Genomic DNA, 25,910 nt, shown 5'->3' with positions numbered 1-25,910 from the left:
GCACCAGCCTGCATGTATTTCTCCTGGTTAAATAAGGTAATGAGACGTGTGGAGAACGCACCAGCCTGATGTATTTCTCCTGGTTAAATAAAGGCAATGAGACGTGTCGAGAACGCACCAGCCTGCATGTATTTCTCTGGTTAAATAAAGGTAACTGGGAGACATCTCGTGGAGAACACACCAGCCTGCATGTATTTCTCCTGGTTAAATAAAGGTAATGAGACCGTGTGGAGAACGCACCAGCCTGCATGTATTTCTCCTGGTTAAATAAAGGTAATGAGACGTGTGGAGAACGCACCAGCCTGCATGTATTTCTCTGGTTAAATAAAGGTAATGAGACGTGTGGAGAACGCACCAGCCTGCATGTATTTCTCTGGTTAAATAAAGGTAATGAGACGTGTGGAGAACACACCAGCCTGCATGTATTTCTCTGGTTAAATAAAGGTAATGAGACGTGTGGAGAACACACCAGCCTGCATGTATTTCTCCTGGTTAAATAAAGGTAATGAGACGTGTGGAGAACACCACCAGCCTGCATGTATTTCTACTGGTTAAATAAAGGTAATGAGACCGTGTGGAGAACGCACCAGCCTGCATGTATTTCTACTGGTTAAATAAAGGTAATGAGACGTGTGGAGAACACACCAGCCTGCATGTATTTTCTCTGGTTAAATAAAGGTAATGAGACGTGTGGAGAACACACCAGCCTGCATGTATTTCTCTGGTTATAAATAAAGGTAATGAGACGTGTGGAGAACACACCAGCCTGCATGTATTTCTACTGGTTAAATAAAGGTAATGAGACGTGTGGAGAACACACCAGCCTGCATGTATTTCTACTGGTTAAATAAAGGTAATGAGACGTGTGGAGAACACACCAGCCTGCATGTATTTCTCTGGTTAAATAAAGGTAATGAGACGTGTGGAGAACACACCAGCCTGCATGTATTTCTCTGGTTAAATAAAGGTAATGAGACGTGTGGAGAACACACCAGCCTGCATGTATTTCTACTGGTTAAATAAAGGTAATGAGACGTGTGGAGAACACACCAGCCTGCATGTATTTCTACTGGTTAAATAAAGGTAATGAGACGTGTGGAGAACACACCAGCCTGCATGTATTTCTACTGGTTAAATAAAGGTAATGAGACGTGTGGAGAACGCACCAGCCTGCATGTATTTCTACTGGTTAAATAAAGGTAATGAGACGTGTGGAGAACGCACCAGCCTGCATGTATTTCTACTGGTTAAATAAAGGTAATGAGACGTGTGGAGAACGCACCAGCCTGCATGTATTTCTACTGGTTAAATAAAGGTAATGAGACGTGTGGAGAACACACCAGCCTGCATGTATTTCTACTGGTTAAATAAAGGTAATGAGACGTGTGGAGAACGCACCAGCCTGCATGTATTTCTACTGGTTAAATAAAGGTAATGAGACGTGTGGAGAACGCACCAGCCTGCATGTATTTCTACTGGTTAAATAAAGGTAATGAGACGTGTGGAGAACACACCAGCCTGCATGTATTTCTCTGGTTAAATAAAGGTAATGAGACGTGTGGAGAACACACCAGCCTGCATGTATTTCTCCTGGTTAAATAAAGGTAATGAGACGTGTGGAGAACACACCAGCCTGCATGTATTTCTCTGGTTAAATAAAGGTAATGAGACGTGTGGAGAACGCACCAGCCTGCATGTATTTCTACTGGTTAAATAAAGGTAATGAGACGTGTGGAGAACACACCAGCCTGCATGTATTTCTCTGGTTAAATAAAGGTAATGAGACGTGTGGAGAACACACCAGCCTGCATGTATTTCTCTTGTTAAATAAAGGTAATGAGACGTGTGGAGAACACCAGCCTGCATGTATTTCTACTGGTTAAATAAAGGTAATGAGACGTGTGGAGAACACACCAGCCTGCATGTATTTCTACTGGTTAAATAAAGGTAATGAGACGTGTGGAGAACACACCAGCCTGCATGTATTTCTCTGGTTAAATAAAGGTAATGAGACGTGTGGAGAACACACCAGCCTGCATGTATTTCTCCTGGTTAAATAAAGGTAATGAGACGTGTGGAGAACGCACCAGCCTGCATGTATTTCTACTGGTTAAATAAAGGTAATGAGACGTGTGGAGAACGCACCAGCCTGCATGTATTTCTACTGGTTAAATAAAGGTAATGAGACGTGTGGAGAACGCACCAGCCTGCATGTATTTCTCCTGGTTAAATAAAGGTAATGAGACGTGTGGAGAACGCACCAGCCTGCATGTATTTCTCCTGTTAAATAAAGGTAATGAGACGTGTGGAGAACACACCAGCCTGCATGTATTTCTCTGGTTAAATAAAGGTAATGAGACGTGTGGAGAACGCACCAGCCTGCATGTATTTCTCTGGTTAAATAAAGGTAATGAGACGTGTGGAGAACGCACCAGCCTGCATGTATTTCTCCTGGTTAAATAAAGGTAATGAGACGTGTGGAGAACACACCAGCCTGCATGTATTTCTCTGGTTAAATAAAGGTAATGAGACGTGTGGAGAACGCACCAGCCTGCATGTATTTCTCCTGGTTAAATAAAGGTAATGAGACGTGTGGAGAACGCACCAGCCTGCATGTATTTCTACTGGTTAAATAAAGGTAATGAGACGTGTGGAGAACACACCAGCCTGCATGTATTTCTACTGGTTAAATAAAGGTAATGAGACGTGTGGAGAACGCACCAGCCTGCATGTATTTCTACTGGTTAAATAAAGGTAATGAGACGTGTGGAGAACGCACCAGCCTGCATGTATTTCTACTGGTTAAATAAAGGTAATGAGACGTGTGGAGAACACACCAGCCTGCATGTATTTCTACTGGTTAAATAAAGGTAATGAGACGTGTGGAGAACACACCAGCCTGCATGTATTTCTACTGGTTAAATAAAGGTAATGAGACGTGTGGAGAACGCACCAGCCTGCATGTATTTCTACTGGTTAAATAAAGGTAATGAGACGTGTGGAGAACGCACCAGCCTGCATGTATTTCTACTGGTTAAATAAAGGTAATGAGACGTGTGGAGAACACACCAGCCTGCATGTATTTCTCTGGTAAAATAAAGGTAATGAGACGTGTGGAGAACACACCAGCCTGCATGTATTTCTCTTGTTAAATAAAGGTAATGAGACGTGTGGAGAACACACCAGCCTGCATGTATTTCTCCTGGTTAAATAAAGGTAATGAGACGTGTGGAGAACACACCAGCCTGCATGTATTTCTCCTGGTTAAATAAAGGTAATGAGACGTGTGGAGAACACACCAGCCTGCATGTATTTCTCTGGTTAAATAAAGGTAATGAGACGTGTGGAGAACGCACCAGCCTGCATGTATTTCTCCTGGTTAAATAAAGGTAATGAGACGTGTGGAGAACGCACCAGCCTGCATGTATTTCTCTGGTTAAATAAAGGTAATGAGACGTGTGGAGAACACACCAGCCTGCATGTATTTCTCTGGTTAAATAAAGGTAATGAGACGTGTGGAGAACACACCAGCCTGCATGTATTTCTCTGGTTAAATAAAGGTAATGAGACGTGTGGAGAACACACCAGCCTGCATGTATTTCTCTGGTTAAATAAAGGTAATGAGACGTGTGGAGAACGCACCAGCCTGCATGTATTTCTCCTGGTTAAATAAAGGTAATGAGACGTGTGGAGAACGCACCAGCCTGCATGTATTTCTCCTGGTTAAATAAAGGTAATGAGACGTGTGGAGAACGCACCAGCCTGCATGTATTTCTACTGGTTAAATAAAGGTAATGAGACGTGTGGAGAACGCACCAGCCTGCATGTATTTCTCTGGTTAAATAAAGGTAATGAGACGTGTGGAGAACGCACCAGCCTGCATGTATTTCTCCTGGTTAAATAAAGGTAATGAGACGTGTGGAGAACACACCAGCCTGCATGTATTTCTCTGGTTAAATAAAGGTAATGAGACGTGTGGAGAACGCACCAGCCTGCATGTATTTCTCCTGGTTAAATAAAGGTAATGAGACGTGTGGAGAACACACCAGCCTGCATGTATTTCTCTGGTTAAATAAAGGTAATGAGACGTGTGGAGAACACACCAGCCTGCATGTATTTCTACTGGTTAAATAAAGGTAATGAGACGTGTGGAGAACACACCAGCCTGCATGTATTTCTCTGGTTAAATAAAGGTAATGAGACGTGTGGAGAACACACCAGCCTGCATGTATTTCTCCTGGTTAAATAAAGGCAATGAGACGTGTGGAGAACGCACCAGCCTGCATGTATTTCTACTGGTTAAATAAAGGTAATGAGACGTGTGGAGAACGCACCAGCCTGCATGTATTTCTCCTGGTTAAATAAAGGTAATGAGACGTGTGGAGAACGCACCAGCCTGCATGTATTTCTCTGGTTAAATAAAGGTAATGAGACGTGTGGAGAACACACCAGCCTGCATGTATTTCTACTGGTTAAATAAAGGTAATGAGACGTGTGGAGAACGCACCAGCCTGCATGTATTTCTCCTGGTTAAATAAAGGTAATGAGACGTGTGGAGAACGCACCAGCCTGCATGTATTTCTACTGGTTAAATAAAGGTAATGAGACGTGTGGAGAACGCACCAGCCTGCATGTATTTACTGGTTAAATAAAGGTAATGAGACGTGTGGAGAACACACCAGCCTGCATGTATTTCTCCTGGTTAAATAAAGGTAATGAGACGTGTGGAGAACACACCAGCCTGCATGTATTTCTACTGGTTAAATAAAGGTAATGATATGTGTGGAGAACACACCAGCCTGCATGTATTTCTCCAGCTGTTCTCGTCTCTGTTCCACCTCGGCCGGCGTCAGCGTGAAGATCTTCTTGGGGGGAAAAGACGGCACCACGTTGTTCCCGTACTCCTTTTTCATCTGTTGGCGCCAAAAGGGAAATAATAATAATTGTGAAACTGCACACAGCAAAAGAAGAATCCTAAGGGTTGAACATTCATGCATTCTTAACTCTCAAGAGTTTAAAGGACAACTTTCTTTTTTTTCAACCAAGGTTCATGTTTTAGGTTGTTATTAGAGAAACTAAAAGATGAGTGTTAATCTTTTTTCATTTGCTGCTTTCTTTCGTTTTAGGGATTTTAGCAGTTTTTGACAGGGGGGGGGGGGGGGGGGGCATTCGAGCATGGGGCTAAATATGCATTTTTTAACACAATTTTATGGTGATTTATTTTTTTATGGTTTACTATAGTCCTAATAAACCCCAAGAAATTACATCTGGCCACAAAAGATCACAGGATCTACTGAATGTGACAAACTGACATATTGAGCCTATACACACAGTATATAAGCCTTGCAGTAGGCTACCTTCACATTCAGTAGATTCTGTGGCCAGATGTAATTTCCTGGGGTTTATTAGGACTATAGTAAATAATAAATAAAGAAATCACCATCAAATTTGGTAAATAAAATACATATTTAGCCCCATGCTCGAATGCCCCCCGCCCCTGTCAAAAACTGCTAAAATCCCCAAAACGAAAGAAAGCAGCAAATGAAAGAAAATTAACACTCACCTTTTAGTTTCTCTAATAACAACCTAAAACATGAACCTTAGTTGAAAAAAACTAAAGTTGTCCTTTAACACTCAAGAGTTTAAGCACTGGGGATTGTGCTTGTGGTTAAGCTGTGAATTTGTGGTGTATTAATTAAGCCGTTAGTTCTGCATTGTTCTTTTAACAATGAACTCAGAAGGACTAAAAAAAATTAAATTTTAAAAACTTCAGAAACACACGATGACATGAACATTTACATGATTACATTTACGGAGGCCAATTGGTATTACATATAATTTTTGGGGGTCCTCGACATGAAAATGTTTGAGAACGACATGCCTGTGAAACACGGGGTTTTTCTGAAAACTGTCAGGATTTAGAAGACATTGGTAGAATCGTCCTCAGGTCAAAATGGGCTAGAATGATGAGTGTCTACTTTTATTCCAGGAGTTCATCGTCTTCCAGACCTACCTTGACTCATTAATTCCCCATTGAAAAGAATGTGGCCATTATATAAGACTGAACAGTCTAGATTCTAACAGTTTTCTGAAAACCCCGTTTCTATGACAGTGGTGCTCAACCTTTTCAAGGACCCCCAGAATTATCTGTATTTGAATCAAATATTTGAGTTAAAAACGTTCGCTGTGAAAGAATATATATATATATATATATATATATATATTCAAAGATTTGCGCCACATTCACGATTTTTCCAAAAAATAGCAGATCTACAAGCTCGTATGCGCTGCACTCGGTGCCGCTAGCTATGAGCTTGTAGATCTGCTATTTTTATCAACAGCTAAAGTTAAGCTAAGCTAGAATCAGACAGCGGAACATTCTTGCTGCAGGCTAACTTGTGACATTGCCTGATGGGTGTGATTTTTCTTTTATATATATATATATATATACACCTTTATTGAAAGGATAAGCCCCTTGAGATGTCGCATCTCATTTTAGAGGGGGTCCTCAGCACAGATACGTTGTACAATACAGTTCACAAAGCAATACAACAGTACAACCACACACACAGGACAAAACAAAACAAGACAAAACAAAAGCTCTCCCAAAGATAGCTCCCACCCCACTGTTTCAACCCTAAATAGCAGAGTTCATATGGGGGAAAATATTTGCACAATAAGACCGTGGTATTAAGCAAAAAACTAAACAAAAGCAAACAAGCAATACCAGCATGCATAATGTGATAATAATGAACAGCATCGGTCGGTATGTTATATTTATGGAAAACAAGGGCAACTGCCAAGAAGAGTACGTTAATTTAGAAGCATGAGCACGGCGTTAGAAGGTGTATGAAAATTGATTCCTTAAATACGCGTCATATATATATATATATATATATCGGGCTCTCTAGTCTACACGTCTGTAAAAAGATGGACTGTAGTGCATACGGGCGACGGCAGGGAGAATATCCTTCACCTCCACATACACATACTGCCCTTTGCCATTTCCAACGCGATGCCTGGGAGGCAGCATCAGGCGCGCATACTAATCAGCCTGGTAGCCGCAGCCACTTGTGTGCGTTAACCCATTTTTTTAATGCTTTATAGCTATTGAAAAATAGCAGATCTACAAGCTCGTAGCGCGCCACCGAGTGGCGTGCTACGAGCTTGTAGGTCTGCTATTTTTTGAAAATAAATCCAAGAACGACTGACACAGAAACGTAGCTTTTTCAGAAAACTGTCAGGATGTATAGAAGACATTGTTTAGAATCTGATCTCAGGTCAGAATGGGGTAAAGATGCATCGTCATAGCAAACAGAAAGGCCAGCGATCTCACGTCGCCCTCGAGTTGCTCCTCTCGGCCACAGCACTTTACTTTCTTCTTTGGCTTTTAACGAGAATAATAAAAAAGGTGACAAAAAAAGTATTTTTCTTTGTCCTCGTTCTACATCCCTTTAGCAGAAACTTTGGGGGTTTGTATTAAAAGCATGTTTTCCCAGGCAGAACATTTCTGAAAGATAATTTCATTACATGCTCATTTCTAGTTCATTTCAAAGTGTTTAAAACTGCCTGAAAACTAATTCTAACAACAATAATAATAATAAGGGACATTCCAGTGCCCGGAGTGGACCTTTAACCCATTCTGGGGCGGGCCGGGAACCCATTTTGGTGTCAGCATCATGTTATGCTTTAGCTATTGAAAAATAGCTAAGATCTACAAGCTCGTAGCGCGCCACTGAGTGGCGCGCTACGAGCTTGTAGATCTGCTATTTTTGAAAAATCAAACGACTGACATAGAAACGTAGCTTTTTCTACATTCATGACTAGTATTGACATGCTGAGGCAGGACGCCACACATTATGCCATTAGACTGCATATCCATGCCATGACACAAACCCCCCCCCCCACCTCCTATGGGATTGGGCGTTCTAATCCGGCTGTCTCTACCCCACGCCTTGTTGCCAAGCAACGGCAGCTTGTCTGACAGACAGGATGGTCCGGCCTTGAAGGCATTATTAACCCATTCTGACCTGAGATCAGATTCATACGAGGTTTCCACTGGACACACACACACTGGTCTGATGAACCCATTCTGACCCGAGATCAGATTCATACGAGGTTTCCACTGGACACACACACACTGGTCTGATTAACCCATTCTGACCTGAGATCAGATTCATACAAGGTTTCCACTGGACACACACACTGGTCTGATGAACCCATTCTGACCCGAGATCAGATTCTAATAAAAATGTCAGTCGTTCTTCGATTTAAAAAAAAATAGCAGACCTACAAGCTCGTAGCGCGCCACTCGGTGGCGCGATATGAGCTTGTAGATCTGCTATTTTTCAATAGCTAAAGCATAACATGATGCTAACACCAAAATGGGTTCCCGTTCAGAATGGGTTAATCAAAGTTTGCCCTTTTTTCCCTCGATTATTTATGAATAAAATAATCACTGCAGGTAATGATGATTGTGCATTTCCACAAACATGCTCGTCCATCAGACCGCCACTGGCGTTTCATATCAGGGGGACCCCCCCCCAGGGTCTGTCAGACAGACGCTGATCCATTTGACCACACTGTCATAATTGATAATTCCCCCAAGTGTGCAGCGTTTACGGCTGGGAAATATCGATATTATATTGATATTGTGATGTGAGACTAGAGTAGCGTGTCTGGGATTTTGGTAATCATAATATGGCATAAGAGTCGTCTTCTCCAGGTTGTAAATGAATCACTTAAGTCATATTTCAGTGTGCGAATGAGAGTTTGTAGATCGGCTATTTTCACAAATTAAAACAAAAAGGTTTCCCCCGACCAAAAGGATAGCGCCGTCACAGTACAATATTATCATTCCAATATCATGTTCCGAGGTATTTTAGTCAAAAGAAGAAAGTGACCTCTCCAACACCAAGAAACCTCCCTGGGAATTAAGAATTGCGTGTTTAAAGGCTTTGTTGCACATTCTACTATGTGGAGGCTACCAGGACAGGGAATGAGAAAAAACACTCCTCCACCTCGTCAGCCAATATTCCTTTTTGCTCAGCACAGGTGCACAATAAAATCCTCAGTGTTAATTTAACCCATTCTGACCTGAGATCAGATTCATACGAGGTTTCCACTGGGACACACCACTGGTCTGATGAACCCATTCTGACCTGAGATCAGATTAAAAAAAAAAAAGTCAGTCGTTCTTAGATTTTTCAAAAAATAGCAGACCTACAAGCTCATAGCGCGCCACTCGGTGGCGCGATATGAGCTTGTAGGTCTGCTATTTTTCAATAGCTAAAGCATGACATGATGCTATAACACCAAAATGGGTTCCCGTTCAGAATGGGTTAAGTCTGAGAGGGTGTATCAAATGAACCCAAATGGATCATTTGGGGATCAAATGAACACGGAGGGTTTCGCTGTGTGTGCCTCGTTGAGGAAAAACAGAAAAAGGCCAAAAGAACATTCCTTCCATGTCGGCCTCCTCCAATCGGCTCTGGGATAAATACGTGCACTAGTTTGACCTCGGGAGAGGAACAAGAGTCTAGAGCCCATTCTGACCTGAGATCAGATTCTAAAAAATGTCTTCTACATCCTGACAGTTTTCCATTCTGACCTGAGATCAGATTCTAAAAAATGTCTTCTACATCCTGACAGTTTTCATTCTGACCTGAGATCAGATTCTAAAAAATGTCTTCTACATCCTGACAGTTTTCTGAAAAAGATGTGTTTCTATGTCAGTCGTTCTTCGATTATTCAAAAATAGCAGACCTACAAGCTCGTATCGCGCCACTCGGTGGCGCGCTATGAGCTTGTAGATCTGCTATTTTTCAATAGCTAAAGCATAACATGATGCTAACACCAAAATGGGTTCCCGTCCAGAATGGGCTAGAGTCTGGAACTATCGAGTCTGGAACTATCGAGTCTGGAACTACACCGAGACAGGAAGCAGTCATCCGTCTGTCAGTCCTGGTATAACACCTTTACATTAAAGGTTTTATTTTCCATTTCCGCTAAGCAACAATCAATACATGCTTAGGGTTAAGGTGGGTTAACCCATTTTGGACGGGAACCCCTTTTGGCGTTTTTTAAAAGCATTATGTTATGCTTTAGCTATTGAAGAATAGCAGATCTACAAGCTTGTAGGTCTGCTATTTTTGATAAATCATGAAAATGTAGTGCAAATCTTTTAATATTCTTTCAGGGACAACTTTTTTAACTCAAATCTTTGCTTCTGGGGGGGGGGGGGTCCCTGGCACAACATATTTTCAGATGGGGGGGGGTCGGCGGCCAATTACATATATTTTTGGGGGTCCTTGACATGAAAATGTTTGAGAACGACGTCAGGCCTAAATGGGTTTGGTTTAAAGAGAAGTGGTAAGAGAGCACGTCACATTGGGGCGGCGGTGGCTCAGGGGTAGAGTGCCTGGATGGTAACCGTAAGGTTGCCAGTTCAAACCCTGTGGGCTCCCCCAGAGTTACTGTTGAAGTGTCCTTGAGCAAAGACTCTGAACCCCTAATTGCTCCCGATGTGCTAGTTGGTGCCTTGCATGGTTTCCGCTGCCATCGGTGTATGAATGTGTGTGTGAATGGGTGAATGTAATGCACGGTCTCTGTAAAGCACCTTGGATAAAGGCGCCATATAAATGCACCATTTACCATTTACCACATTAGCTTCATCACTGCCGTGCTCCAGACTGAATGACGTGAAGCGTTTGAACATCGTGAGAGGCAACAGTTTGGCGTACCTGTTCGTGGAGACCGAGGAGCTGACTGTATCGCACGCGGCAGTGCAGGACACCGTTGACATGGATGTTGTACGCCTGGAAGGAAGGAAGGAAGGAAGGAAGGAAGGAAGGAGAGAAGCTCATTAAAAAGTGAGGAGAAAAGCTTCTCTGGCTGTGCCAGGAGACCATGTGAAAAGCCTAGACTAGACATCAAAAGCATAGATCGATTTTTGGAGAGCTCGTAGGTGTAATGGGACAGAAAGCAGAAATGTCCGTTGAAAAAGACTACCGGTATACTGTGCTTAATGTCCCTCAAGCTAATTGTTTTACGTCTGCCCTTTGAACACATTCTCCAGCGTCTTCTGAAAGCATTCTCCAGAATGAGTACCGACACATTTCGGCTTTCATTTACCAGCAAAAGTGGAGATATTGACTTGAGAAAGAGAAACTCAAAATCAAATTAACCCATTCTGACCGGGCACCCATTTTGGTGTCGGCATCACGTACCCAATGGGAGGAGACCCCGGGGCAGACCAAGGTGCAGTTGGAGGAAACACATCGACTCACTGGCCTTGGGACGTCTCGGAATCCCCCCAGGAGGAAGTCACTAATGTTGCTCTGGACTCGAGAGGGAAGTCTGGAGCTCTCTGGTGGAGCTGTTGCCCCCGCGACCCGACTACGGATAAGCGGTTGAAGATGGATGGATGGATGGATGGACAACTAGAGTAGAGATGCTCCGATAATCGGCCACTTACCCTATCTGTGATCGGCAATTTACCCAATCTGGAGAAAACGATCTTTAACAACATTTAAGTGGTATAAATGTCAATCAGATATATAGTCATATCATCATATTTCCATCTTTTGTGACAGACCTAAACATTTGGGACATGAGATATCAGATCATCATCATTCAATTGTAGTTTTAGCAAAAACAAAAATGCCTCCACAAAGCTCTCGTAGTCTGCACAGCAGAGCTTTGGCATGAGATGACGGGAAGTTTTTCTTCCTGTTTGAATGTCAAAAGGCAGAAGCTCTGTCAGCATGTTAATCTTCTTTCCTGTCTGTAATTCAATCCCTATGAATATTAGCAGTCAATTGCCATGTCATCCGTCAAAACAAAACTGTCCGTTGTTGAGGTTTGTACTGTAACTGTACATAAGGACTAAAGAGGCACAGACACAGGCAGTCATTGGTAAATAAGTAGATACAAACTGAAGAGGCTTAAAGAGCAGAAGATCTACATGCAGGCCGGACGGAAAGAAAATAGGAACTAGAAAATAATGGTGGAGCCAAAAATGTATCGTGAATAATTTCATCAGCTGAAGTTAAGGAGATCATGATTGCCAAGATAACTACCGTGATTTGTGTCTTACTTTATCACCCTCATCATTTTAAAAACGACATAAATACGAATTGGAGTTCAACCGAGGATAGCTCATTAGGATAATTCAAGAGCAAACAAAAGGAGCCCTTGTGCACACCTTGAGACGCCCATCAGTCAGAAATTCTTAGTAAAAATGGCAGCTGTCTAACTTTAATTATATGCAGCGGGGCATAATTATCATTAAAAACAAATAAGAATTATAATTTGATGAGCCTTCAAGCTGTCTTAACGAGTCCCAACCTGCTCCCCGACCCAGGGTAAACAACTCAACCATATATCCACCTTTCACTCACATAGTAATGCACAGGCTACTGTCAAAGCCATATTATCAACAGCATAGGATATAATGTAGACCAGGCCATGAGAAGGGTGACGCCACATAATAAACAAGCGTCGCGCTTACTTAGGGATGCTGACGTATTAAAAAAAACTGCAAGCATTGTTATTCTAAAAAAGCCCTTTGCAAACTCTGCAAATTGTGTGGTGTCTTGACTCTTGGTGCCAAGGTACACATTCAGCCAAGTCCCTTCCTGCTGTGCGGTTGGTTACAGACAGGTCACAATGACACTCACTGTACAGCAAACAGAAAGGCTCTCTCTCTCTTTCTCTCTCTGATAAGGAAGTTTCTTAATAATAATGAATTTCAAATAACTATGATTTCAACAGCGAGAGTAAAGGTTTTTTGGGGAGAGGCGTGGACCTTTCAAATAAACAGCTTCCTGCACATTTCTTTGCCAAGTCGTACACGACTACATTCACAATGTTTTGTTTAGGGATGCAAAACACATGATCAATCATCATACTTTTTTGTGATATCAGCTGAGAAGGCTGGCAAAGATTAAATCTCGTCTTTCCCGCCCTGTGTTCGAAACTGTTATCCATGCCTTTATGACATCCCTCCTCGACTACTGTAATGCCCTGTATATTGGAGTCAACCAGGTCTCCATATCTCGCTTACAGTTAGTCCAGAATGCCGCCGCACGGTTGCTTACAGGTACACGTAAGCGTGACCATATTAGTCCTGTACTAGCCTCCCTCCATTGGCTTCCTGTGCGATACAGGATTGATTTCAAAGTTTTGCTTTTTGTTTTTAAATTTTTAAATGGTTTGGCACCCATTTATCTCTCTGAACTACTCAAACCGTATGTTCCCACAAGGACCCTCAGGTCCTCTGACCAGCTTCTCCTGGTGGTGCCTAAACCAAGGCTGAAGCTCAGAGAGGGAACCGGGCTTTTGCAGTCGCAGCTCCCAAGCTCTGGAATGAGCTGCCTCTGCACATAAGACAGGCCCCCACTCTTCAGGTGTTTAAATCACGCCTCAAGACATATTTTTATTCTTTGGTTTGTTTTTAAATGAAGTTGTGATTTTTATTATGTTATTGTAAAGCACTTTGGTACAACTTGTTGTTATTTAAATGTGCTATAGAAATAAAGATGGTATGGTATGGTATATCCTTATAGCCTTTACTGTACTTTCTAGTTCATAGTACCGTTTACATTTCTGACTAATAAAAGTATTCAATCAATACCGTATTGGGCTTTTTTTTTAATGCGTTATCGATATTGGATAGTCTTGCTGTGTGACTGTGAAGCGAGCTACAGTGCCTCCTCAGTGTGATATTATTTCATATCTGCTATATTATGAGTGTTCAGCTTCGGTCCTGCAAGGAGGAAGTGATTCATAAACAGTCCAAACTATGGCGCTCCTCTACATCTGTAGTGTGGCGGTGCAAACTGCAAAAGGTGCACGACTACATTTCTTAAAGCGCAAATAACATGCATTTTAAAACTGCTTTTAATATTTAATAATCATATTGTCTATGTCCCTCAAAGTTATTTCTAATGGTTTGAGCCTCAATCACCACTCTGATATAACCAGGCCTTGGCATTTCTTTCTGGACTTTGAAAGCAGTTTTAGCTGCAGTACCACAATGTCCTGAGGTGGTGGGGGTGCTGATATGGAGATTATTTAATATTTGAGTCATTATAATACTGATGCTAGATAAAAACCAGGCTTGTTTCCATTCCATGCCAGCTTGGAAAATCAACAATGGTGGACATTGTAAACAAAGTGGAAATGCAAATTTGGAACTGAAGACTGAAGAAGAGGGGGAATTATACAAAGTAGGGTGACATTGATGACATCACGATGAGGCCAAAATCAGTCGAGCTGTTCCTGAGAGCAATTTCCATTAAAACACTCGTATGACATGAAGGCCTGATTGTTCAAAATTGGTTATTTGTGGGGATAGAAAACACACATGGGAGCCCCACAAACACAAAAGAAATTGAAAAAGTTGAATTTTATGTTATAGGTCCTTTAAGAGAATGATCACAAAAGCATATTGGAATTCTACCCGACTTACATCACTTCTGTATCACAGCTAAATTAAATCCCTACGTTGGAAACAGAACTGTGTAGCGTGAGTGTGTGTCCATACGTTTCTTTTTTTGCCAAAATGTAACATATCGATTTCTCCAGAGAAATTTAGTTTTATTCTTGAATCTCGCCAATTCCCCTACTAAAAGGATTACTCATTACTTTATTTGACTTGAAACAGACACACCCACAGACACAAGTCCACCACACATCCCCAGTGCACCATATACTTCACACAGGAGAGGGTCATTTTGTCACAGGAATACGGAAATTAATTTCCGGAAAACGTGATTTCACACTTTCCTGTGGTTGTAAAGGGCCAATACACCTGAGGTACTCTACTCATGGATTTAAGTGTTAAGTGTCTCATCATTTCACTTCTTCAGGCATCCAGCAGTGACCACAAAGGCACAAGCACTGTTCTCATGTGCACAGTGTCTTGCACAGTCTTGCACGTATTAAAAAAAAAAGCACTAAAGGAGCATTCCTTCGTTTTACATGTTCGCTGGCTACTTCTTTCTAAAACAAAAAACAAGTCTCTGCCAGTATGTATGGTGGTTGTGTGTGCTCACACTTGTGTCCATAATAACTCAAGAGAAATGTCTTAAATAATGTCATGCTTCATTATAATATGAATCATCCTTTCTTTCTATACTAGTAGTCACTGAAACTCTACCAATGTGCCAACAGACAGAGCTTGTTCTTGTTTACAAACCTTGCATGGGGGTAACCCAGGCATTTCAAAACCAAAAGAGAGGCAGGCATGCAGTTAGCCCTCCAAGCAGAACCCAATGCTACTGAAGTTTCTGACATTTGTTAGACCCAGTGCATTGGGTCCTGTTGCATCAGTATCCTGCCACCTGGTACGCGGACATTCATAAAACATAAACAACATGGATAACGCCTGTCTGCGCTCTTTGACGACATTTTTTCGTGTGAGGGTTTCTGAATCTGTGAAGTATAAGTACCCATACATGCCGCTGCGAATATCTCCTGTGGCGCGGAAGCCGTTAAGTATTTTTAATCTTTGTTTGACCGATTTGGTCGCTTTGATTCTTCCCTTCCTTCCTTGTTTATTGACACCTCATTGTACCGCCTATCTGGCTAGCTAGTGGCGCTATAGCTATGACAGAGCAGATCAGAGGCAGGGACGTAGCCGCACAAGCCAACCGCACACCGGGAGGCGGTACAATAAACGGTAAACAAACAAGAAGAAATAAAGCGACCAAATCGGTCAAACAAGATCGAGAATTCCCATACGGAAATATAGTCATGAACAGGGACCCTACAACCTACATAAAACTCATCAAAATTTCAGAAAAGCTTTATGTAGGGTTCCGAGAGGGGCTAGCAGGCAGTAACATTGGCACCAGAGTGACCAGACATGCCCATAAAACGTTGCAGTGCACCATAACAGTTAGTAACAAGTAGTTGGAAAGACAAACACAGTTTCCAGTGGGATAGTTCTTATCCTTTTTAAGGGGATCAGCATTTGGAATATCATGGTGGCAAACCTCCGTCCGACCTGCACAGGGATGCTGACTCAATCTCAATGACAAAAGGGACATTGTTGTGCCCGAGTTCAAGCCAAAGAATAGGTAGACCGATGACTGTCGAAATATAATGTCCTGCATTTAAAAATAAAAACAAATTGAAAACAAATTGCCTGTAGTTGTGTGGTTACAAGAAACAGTTAGGCAGTGTAGTAAAATTGCATAATTATTGCAAGACATACATTTAAAATTGCCTTATGAAATTGTGCATTGCTCTTACTCAATTTCAAATGTACAGTACACGGTGGTAGGCTGTCCTTTCTTACTTTACTCTATATAAGCCAAGGTTTACATTTGTTCCTAAAAGGCCTATATTTGCTCTATAAATACAACTTCAAGCAACAACTTCGAATATTATCTTTCTTTGACACGTTTAGTTTGAGTGTAGAAAAACACAGCTGTGTAGTGTGTTGTCTAAGATAACATGTTTGTGTTGTGTCACTCACTCACTCACCACATATGTTGATCCATTTTCCCCCGAACGAACCTCTGTTTCAGGTATGGAAAAATGCATTGTAGGGTCACACTTGTTTGGAAGGCAAGTCCCTTTTTGTCAATTTCTTTTTTGTTGCTTTGATTCTCACAAAAGTTCGCTGCAGTCAGTCAGTGTCGGTGGTGACTACAGTACAGTACAGTCCCACCACTGTATATATATCCACAATGTGCTGATTTTAAGTCCGATCAGGGAAGTCTGTACCAGCCCAGGTTCGACTGGCAGAACAAACGGCGACTTCTATTTTTTTTTTTTAAATACCCCAAAAAGTGTCTCATATACCAAGTAACATTCCTATCAAACTTTTTTTTTCTCCCCCCCACGTCAGTCAGTGCTAAACTTTTCTCACTACCGCGTCCGTAATATAGCAGCCATGTTGCAAATGTTAAGTAATTCTTGCCTTCATAATAATAATGCCGATGCTAAATTGATTTATTCCCGTCCCACTATATAGCAGTACTGTGAAATGATTCGGGGGCTAAAGAAGAAGAAGAATAATCATTGACATAGGATAGGAGGAGGACAGACATTATTTTACGCTATGCGAATCCTCCTTCTTCGACGCAACATGCCGTTATAGTTCATTCCGTCGTCGTTCACTTCACACTCCTCGCCGCGGCTCGGCTCGGTCGGTCAGATCAGGGAACGAACTTTCTTTCTGGATGAGAAAAGGTGCAGTTTTTTGTTTGTTTGTGCAAACAAAACCCCCCGCGTCGTCGCGTCGCGTCGCGTCGCGTCGCACGCACCGTAGCGTACCGTCCGGGGGCAGCGAGCCGATGCTAAAACAAACCCCCAAATGTACTAGTGAGTGTCACACAAACAATCCAACGTGGGGTGGGTTTATATTCCTTATTCCTTCTTGTTGTGTTGTCTCTCCTCTCGAACTTCTTCTCCTTCTTCTTCTTAATCGAATGCATATGGCTATAGTAGAACAACAGCACAGCAACAACAAACAAACAGAGAAATGTAATATTTTAAGTAACCGACGCAAGGTTGGGCTGCAGCCAAAGCAATAATGTATTCAATATGTAAGTAACTGTCTGTCTCTGCCCCACCGAGGAGGAGAAGCATTGCAACAATCCCTGGGTGGGATCAAACCTTTATGTTTATCCGAGGGGGGGGGGGGGGTTATTTAGTACTTTTCACAATTTTATTAACGCCTATTTTCTTCACACGTTTTTATTTAAACATATTAGATATTGTGGCTCCACCTAAGATAACGGCTAACTGAAATATTCCTTCATGCATTGCATTTGTGTTCCTTTTGAATCCTGTGTGCCCCCCCCCCGCTATAACGTCCACTTGGTTAATGGTTTGGCCCAGTCACAGTGTCAGAGGAAGCGCAGCAGTCAACATTTATTTTATTTCTATAATGATCATAATTCCATAACTTGCTTATTAACCAAGGCTACCCAAGCAAGCTGTAAAACACAAAACGTGTGCTCGGATCATAATGACCACAGTTAATCATGAGGTAAAATCATGATTTTTTTTACCTATTAAAGTTAGTAAACATTAACTTTAATATTTCTTTATTTTCGTGCAAGGGCTTCAATAAGATCTAGAAAATCGACAAGAACAATGTTTAATGTGTTCAAGTGATGTTGCAAATCACATTGGATGGATATATCTTGACTTCTTTAGTTTAATTAATGACAACCACGACTTGGATGTATATAATGTAATGTATGCGCAAAATATAACGCAATATGATGGCATGAAGGCTCCGGCTGCGTCTTCACCCCCGGCTTTATTTATTCATATCATCTCATCTCTATCCGAGAATAAATAATAAAGGTCTACATTTTAAGGTTGAATTCCTCGTTTATTTATTTTTATTATTTTTTTACTGACGAAGTGTAAGCCAGTGTTGTTTTTGGCAGCAAATTTCTATTTTAGTTTTAGTCATAGGCTATAGTCTCTCTTGAATAGTTTTCACTTAGTTTTAGTCACATTTTAGTCACCTGGAATGTTCTAGTGTTTAGTCTAGTTTTAGTCGACTAAATGTCATACGATTTTAGTCGACTAAATCTACAGTTGATTTAGTCGACTAAAATGTGTTTTGACAGGCCTTGATGTCGTTGTAATGACATATTTTACACTTTGGTTGCATGCTGAAAATAGCAGATATACAATTATAGATTATATATCTGCTATTTTCAGCATGCAACCCAGCATAAAACTGGATCTCTTGTCCACTAGTCCCTTACTAACATTTTAGTCTAGTTTTTATTTGTCGACGAAATTGTCAGTATATTTAGTCTTAGTTTTAGTCATCATAGCTTAGTTTTCATTTAGTTTCCATTCGTTTTTGTCAGTGGAAAAAGGTAGTCGACGAACATTTTTCGTCTTAGTTTTAGTCGACGAAAACAACACTGGTGTAAGCTAATGTAAATGTAAATGTGGAAGGCTGTAAAGTCGTCCTTCTGGTCACATGACCTGAACCACCACAGGCTACCTCCCATCATGGTCACATGACTTCAGTCGACGAAAATGAGAGTTGGAGTCTTCCAGCGGAAATCATCTGCGATTATAATATTATTAATCATTATTTCTTGCTTATACACGAGTTGCCAGTTGGCAGAGCTGCAGGTAAGAGCATTAATGTATTAAGCAGCTTATAATAATAATAATAAGTATTGTTATTGTTTTTGTAAAGTGTTAATGACTGTACAGTACAGTAGCCTACAATTATAGCGTGTTTTGTTGAAGCAGAATGTTGTTGTTACAGTTTGCAGAATTACAGTACATTTCAAGCACAACTCGATAAAGAAAAACTGTTAACTTGTGAGTGGACGACCCAATAAAGCACTACACTTGTTTTACAAGAGAGTCCACCCTGTTCAATTCATCATTATATAGGTATGTAAGTTGTGCCGCGGCAGCGCCCTGAACGCCTCGGCGCCGGTGGGACAGCTCTGCGCCTCGGCTGCAGGTCTCATGGCCGGCCGCTGCTGTCTGCGGAACGACAACAACACGGAGCAATATGTCATCGGGTATAATAATAATGCATTTGTCTTTATTAGTACGGTCAGTGAGTGGTTCCCAAACTTTTACATGCCAAGAACAACCCCCAATTTGACATTTATTAGCTGATGATTGTATATCTACTAATACAGTGGTTCCCAAAGTGGGGTCTGGGGACTTGAGGGAGTCCCAAGGGGGTCCCCCAACTAAATGATAGTCAAATGGACCCTGGGGGTCTGTAGCTCTTGAGTGTACGAATGGAACCAAATACACCCTAATGGGTCCATTTGGTTCCATTTGTACACCCTCAGAGTTAAATTAACATTGACTTTACAATATAAATTGGGGGTCCCAGAGGTAGAATTGCCATTAAATGGGGGTCCGGTGTAGACTATTAATGCATTTCAAACTGGGGGTCCTTGAAATTAAACGGGTTGAGAATCACTGCTAGAGCAGTACAAATTTTCTCTCATGGGGGGGGGGGGGGGGGGGTCCCCTGGCATATTTTTCAAATGGGGGGTCCACACCAAGGGGCTAATTTGTGTCAATTTGGGGGTCCTTGACATGAAAAAGTTTGGGCGGTACGGTACTTACCGGGAATACAAGAAGACTCACCCCGTTTCTGTTTTCCTCCCAGAATCTTCCCCAGTGAGGGGTGGGAGAGGCTGGACAGCAGATGGCTGGATTTTGAATTTCTCTAACTATAAACTTTCATGACAGCAGAACAGCCTAAGCACAAATATAATTTATGAAAAGCTACTACAGTGAAGTCTGTTCACAGAAGTTGTTGTAGGATATGTGGGGATTATCTGACGAGGTACCATTTGAGGGGGCAAAACCTTACATATACTAAATAATACTAAATTGTTTATAGGGTCAATATAAGTAATATAATATAGCCTTTCCACAGGAGTATCTTTTTATATTTTTCCAAAAAGAATACAAACAGCCAATAGCATATTACAAAGTTATCCCCCTCACTGGGGAAAATTCCGGGAGGAAAAACGGGCACGCACCGGGGTGAGTCTTCTTGTTACCCTTACGGGTTATATCTGTGCTATTATTCGTTGTGAACAGTTCATATTAACAGTTCCTTCTCATTCTTGTTCAGGTTGGATCTGTCCAATTGCTCTTTAAGTAATGTGAGCGATCTCCGAGAGGCCTCAACTGCTGTCATTATGTATGTATGTTATTATTTTACCTGTTTGCCCCACGTTGGATACTAGCCTACAAAATGTATGGCAAATGTAGTTATATTTTGTTCACTTTTCCTTACAGTGACCTCTCACACAACCCCATTGCTAACCTCAGTGACAAGGTGTTTCAAGGATTCTTTTATTTAAAAGATTTGTAAGTATCATGTTATATGGAATACTGGACTACTCGCCCCGGTGCTTGCCCGTTTTTCCTCCCGGAATTTTCACCAGTGAGGGGGATAACTTTGTAATATGCTATTGGCTGTTTGTATTCTTTTTGGAAAAATATAAAAAGATACTCCTGTGGAAAGGCTATATTATATTACTTATATTGACCCTATAAACAATTAAGGTTTTGCCCCCTCAAATGGTACCTCGTCAGATAATCCCCACATATCCTACAACAACTTCTGTGAACAGACTTCACTATAGTAGCTTTTCATAAATTATATTTGTACTTAGGCTGTTCTGCTGTCATGAAAGTTTATAGTTAGAGAAATTCAAAGTCCAGCCGTCTGCTGTCCAGCCTCTCCCACCCCTCACTGGGGAAAATTCTGGGAGGAAAACAGAAACGGGGCGAGTAGTCTTGTTACCGTTATATGCATCTACTGTATGTATAAGTATTATGTGGCAGTCCTCTAGCAAAACATACTTTGTTCTCATCATTTGACCTTGATTCTTCACCAATGGAAATGTTTTTTTGTTTTTGTCTTGTTTATTTTTGCCTGAAGGATTTTGCCTTCAGACCAAGCTTGTCCCGGAGGCAATGCATCTTGGGAAAAGGTAGAGGTCGAGGAGGGAAATCTTCTTTGTCGTGATCCTGTGAACTTGTGCAACCGAGCTGGACAGCTAGGTAAGTCCTTGCATGTAGCAGGATCCACCTGTTAGCCAATGAGTATCAATGCCATGGACCAATCACTCCCACATTAAGCATAAGAACAAATGCAGGAGGTTGCGGTCCCTAAAGACTACGAAGGCCCGACATTCGAACAGCTTTTTCCCCACGGCTATCCGGCTCCTCAACGCTGCTGGTGTCCCCCCCCCCCCCCCTTTTTAATCCTCCCTCCACCCCCCCTAGCCTGGTTAATAAACCAGACTAATATCGCACAGATCCGCGGGATATTAGTCTGGGGAGGCTCAGCTTGGATTTCATTTCCAGGGAAACATTTTCTCTTTGACGCAATTGGTCAGAGCTACTGTCAGTCAAAGGTCTCAAGCATTGAACGTCACTGTACCAAAGCCCGCCCATATTGCATACCGTGTCCCTATTGGAGGCCACATTCTCTGGAGTAGGAAATGGGCGTAAAATTTAGCCTCTGCAGACCGAAATCCGCCGGTAGGCAATTTTTTTTTGCCAACGGCTGATTCGGTCTGGTTTATTAACCAGGCTACACCCCCCCCCCCCCCTGACCCCCCTTTATCCTCCCTCCACCCCCACTCAGAGTGGAATGGACTGACTCTGAACGGATCACTTGAACTCTCTGCACTATATTCTATTCACTATTCTTTGCACTGTCTTGTCCTGTTTTGCACTTAAAGGACCACTTCACCACTTTTCAACCTATCTTCATATAATAGGTCCTCACTAATGGCGGACCTATTATGGCGCAATGTTTTTCTACTCTGTCTGTGTCTCATAGGAGGGGCTGTGGGCAGTTCAGAAACCGTCTTCCAGTGACATCATCGATGGGGAATACAAGCTAATAGAAACTGCAGGCTTTCTAGTCATGAAAAGTTGCAATGTGAAAATGGAAGCCATCGTTCTCACGATAATGAAAATCTAAACATTTTTGTAAAAAAATCTTGTTTAAAAAATAATCTGCCTAATGATGATGTCACTGGAAGACTGTTTCTAAACTGCCCACAGCCGTCCTATGAGACACAGACTGAGTAGAAAAAAAATCGTGCCATTTTATCATGATTATTAGGAGTGCATGCCTTTCATCCGACGGAGCATTGGTCCGAACGACAACCTACCTCCTCCCTCACCCTAACCCTAACCTCCCCCGGGGCAGACACCTAAACCTAACCGCAACCCTCTCCCGACCCGCAGCGCACCTCGGATTGCATTGCTCCTTCGGATGATAGTATGCCTCCCGATTATTAGCGAGGACCTATTATATGAAGATAGGTTGAAAAGTGGTGAAGTGGTCCTTTAACCCATTCTGAACGGGCACCCATTTTGGTGTCAGCATCATGTTATGCTTTAGCTATTGAAAAATAGCAGATCTACAAGCTCATAGCGCGCCACCGAGTGGCGCGATACGAGCTTGTAGGTCTGCTATTTTTTGAAAAATCGAAGAACGACTGACATTTTTAGAATCTGATCTCGGGTCAGAATGGGTTCATCAGACCAGTGTGTGTCCAGTGGAAAACCTCGTATGAATCTGATCTCAGGTCAGAATGGGTTAAAGGGCATGGCAATAAAGTCTTCTGATTCACAGCTCTAGTGTGTCCAGAGAACTCGCTCTGTGCTCCTTACGGCCCCGGCTTCTCACAGTGCAAATGCGACGGCAAACACCGTGGATACAAGTGTCTCCGAGAGGTCAGTCCCCCCGTCTATACAGGCATAGTCTGCAAGTGGTCCTACACGAATAATCGGTTATTTGTTTTACCTCAAATACTTCCGTTTTTGTTTAACAGGGGCAGTTCCCAATCCTCCAGGTGTTTGGACCTCTCGGAGCGTCGACGGTCCTGGTTGCCACTATACTCTGGGTCACCCAGAGACGCAAGGTCATATCAATCTGACCACTTGAACCCCATGGCGTCTCTATTCTGCACGGAACATTTGCAGAAAATAGCGTTTCTACAAAGCTCATCACAACGCAATGGTCAACAAAGTATATAGGGGTTTAAGTGGTTAAAGCGGAATTTATACATTTGTACTGCCTGCGCCACTCTTAAGAAAATAACAGCTTCAGTTGGTGACAGTCATACAGCATATTAGACCTAGACAAGTATAAATTAGACCTTACTCGCATAGTGATCTACTGAATTTAAGTTCATAATGTTACTGATTTTACTGAACCTCCAGTTCTAGGCAACACAGAATGGGGGGAGTTTTTTTTTTTTAATGATTTCCACAACAACTCTAAGGTATATTAATGACATAGTAACATGTTGAAAATGAGTGGTATTCCCTTTTAAGACAGGTAGCAGTTTTATTTATAGGAAATGTTAAAAACTGACTTTCTTTGTATTATATTATACAGCTTTACTTTAGTTTTTACATCCAAGTGTTATATTATTTACCATTACTAAATTAATACAATTCTACGGTATATTACTATACTGCATTTCTTTTTAATACAAGTTTGAACCTTTTTTTTTAAACATCACAAATCATTTACTGTACTGCACTCAGCTGAGTTTAGTTTTTAGGAGTTCTACAGTATGTGACTTATTTATTGAGGCTTATCTAATTTAACTGCCAAACACTGTACATAGAAAATGGGTTTACATGAACACTGGAAATTTGTATTTGAAGCATGAGATTGCATATTCTGTGTGAATCTTAGTAGATTGGAGCAATAGTATAATGTAGCTAAAATGGTACGTTGCACATGTCCTTTACCGAGGATGAAAATAATAATATTGTATTATGAATGAATCACTGTGAGCCAGGGTTAGGTTCACATGAGTTTTTGTGCCTATGCTGTAATTTTATAAATTATTTCTGCACATGAGCAATAAACATTTGATAAGAGTTGCATAATGACATATTTAATCACGACTACTAGTCTATTTATTATATTGGTCAGTTCTGGTCAGATAATGAGCAGTAAGGCAACAATGAACTGACAGGTACAACGGTTTGTCTCCATTTATGGTCATTCATAAGTCAGTTATGTAACAAAATAGCAATAAAAAAATAATTGAGTCTCTTCCATTGAATCTTTCGGAAAAAAAAAAAAAAGTTTGTCTACCGTCCACAAACTTAGTACTTTTGTCACTGACTCAATGTGGGTTCTTTCTTTTTTTAAAGTATTTAGGGAAATTAACTTGGGAATCCTGGGAAATAATGGAAATTAAAATGTTATCAGTACAGCCTATTTATTTGGAACGGTTAGCCTTTTCCATTAGAGACGGAATTTATTTCCAACTACATTTTTACGGAACTACAGAAAAATGCACTTTAAAGGACAACTTTAGTTTTTTTCAACCAAGGTTCATGTTTTAGGTTGTTATTAGAGAAACTAAAAGATGAGTGTTATTTCTTTTTCATTTGCTGCTTTCTTTCGTTTTAGGGATTTTAGCTGTTTTTGACAGGGGGGGCGGGGGCATTCGAGCATGGGGCTAAATATGTATTTTTTTACAACATTTTATAGCGATTTCTTTTTTAATTATTTACTATAGTCCTAATAAACCCCTGGAAATTTCATCTGGCCACAAAACATCACGAGATCTACTGAATGTGTCAAACTGACATTGAGCCTATATGACACACAGTGTGGCTTCCCCCCACTAGGCTACCGTCACATTCAGTAGATCCTGTGATTTATTTGTGGCCAGATGTAATTTCCTGGGGTTTATTAGGACTATAGTAAATAATAAAATAATAAATCTCCATAATTTTGTAAAAAAATACATATTTAGCACCATGCTCGAATGCCCCCGGCCCCCTGTACAAAACAGCTAAAATCCCTAAAACGAAAGAAAGCAGCAAATGGAAAAAAAATAACACTCATCTTTTAGTTTCTCTAATAACAACCTACAACATGAACCTTGGTTGAAAAAAACTAAAGTTGTCCTTTAAGTAACTTAAACCATTTTCAACTCCAATAGCAACACAAAATACACATCGACTCCTTTTGAAAACACTATGCCATTTCAGATAGATATTTTTATTGATATTTTGTGTCATGTGCGTGCACACACAGACTACTCCGTCAAGGTACAGAGAAAGACTGCCGCTTGGTTCGGATCAGCTGCACTGTAAAATGCACCCAACAAATGTCACCAAATAAGGGTACATTTGTACTCAGGAGTTAAATTACTCCAGCGGATTAGAGTGGAAAAACAACCGATAATTCCCAGTAGGTTAAATTTATCAAGCCGATCTTTTCGACCTACTGCATGTGGTCTGGGAGCGTTACTGGCTGCCATTAGCATTGATAAAACGTATCTGTGTAAAGCACATGCTGGGAGCCTTCTGAAAATGACAAGCCACCTCATACCCTCACCCTAAACACCCCTCACCTCATACCCTCACCC

At 41.4% G+C, this 25,910-nt stretch overlaps 2 protein-coding genes across 2 annotated transcripts in view; one reads left to right on the top strand and one right to left on the bottom strand.

Annotated features, from left to right (window-relative positions):
• snx17 (sorting nexin 17) overlaps nt 1-17,533 on the bottom strand; it is a 63,560-nt gene extending 46,027 nt beyond the window's left edge. Inside the window, exons 1-3 of the mRNA XM_083791045.1 lie at nt 16,495-17,533; nt 10,743-10,817; nt 4,794-4,913 (exon numbers count right to left, since the gene is read on the bottom strand). Of these exons, the coding sequence (XP_083647171.1) occupies nt 4,794-4,913; nt 10,743-10,817; nt 16,495-16,554 (255 nt within the window). The 5' untranslated portion in view covers nt 16,555-17,533. The remainder of the gene's footprint in view (nt 1-4,793; nt 4,914-10,742; nt 10,818-16,494) is intronic.
• Nucleotides 17,534-18,997: 1,464 nt separating this feature from the next.
• On the top strand, nt 18,998-24,400 carry atraid (all-trans retinoic acid-induced differentiation factor). The gene is made up of 7 exons (XM_083791039.1): nt 18,998-19,125; nt 19,396-19,529; nt 20,612-20,680; nt 20,779-20,850; nt 21,428-21,549; nt 23,141-23,241; nt 23,340-24,400. Exons 1-7 carry the CDS (start codon nt 19,027-19,029, stop codon nt 23,442-23,444), a joined length of 702 nt encoding a protein of 233 aa, XP_083647165.1. The 5' UTR covers nt 18,998-19,026; the 3' UTR covers nt 23,445-24,400.
• Nucleotides 24,401-25,910: the final 1,510 nt, after the last annotated feature.

Source organism: Protomyctophum parallelum, assembly GCF_964188405.1.
Source record: "Protomyctophum parallelum genome assembly, chromosome: 19".
NCBI classification, from domain to species: domain Eukaryota; kingdom Metazoa; phylum Chordata; class Actinopteri; order Myctophiformes; family Myctophidae; genus Protomyctophum; species Protomyctophum parallelum.
This window is presented reverse-complemented; position numbering and strand designations above follow the sequence as displayed.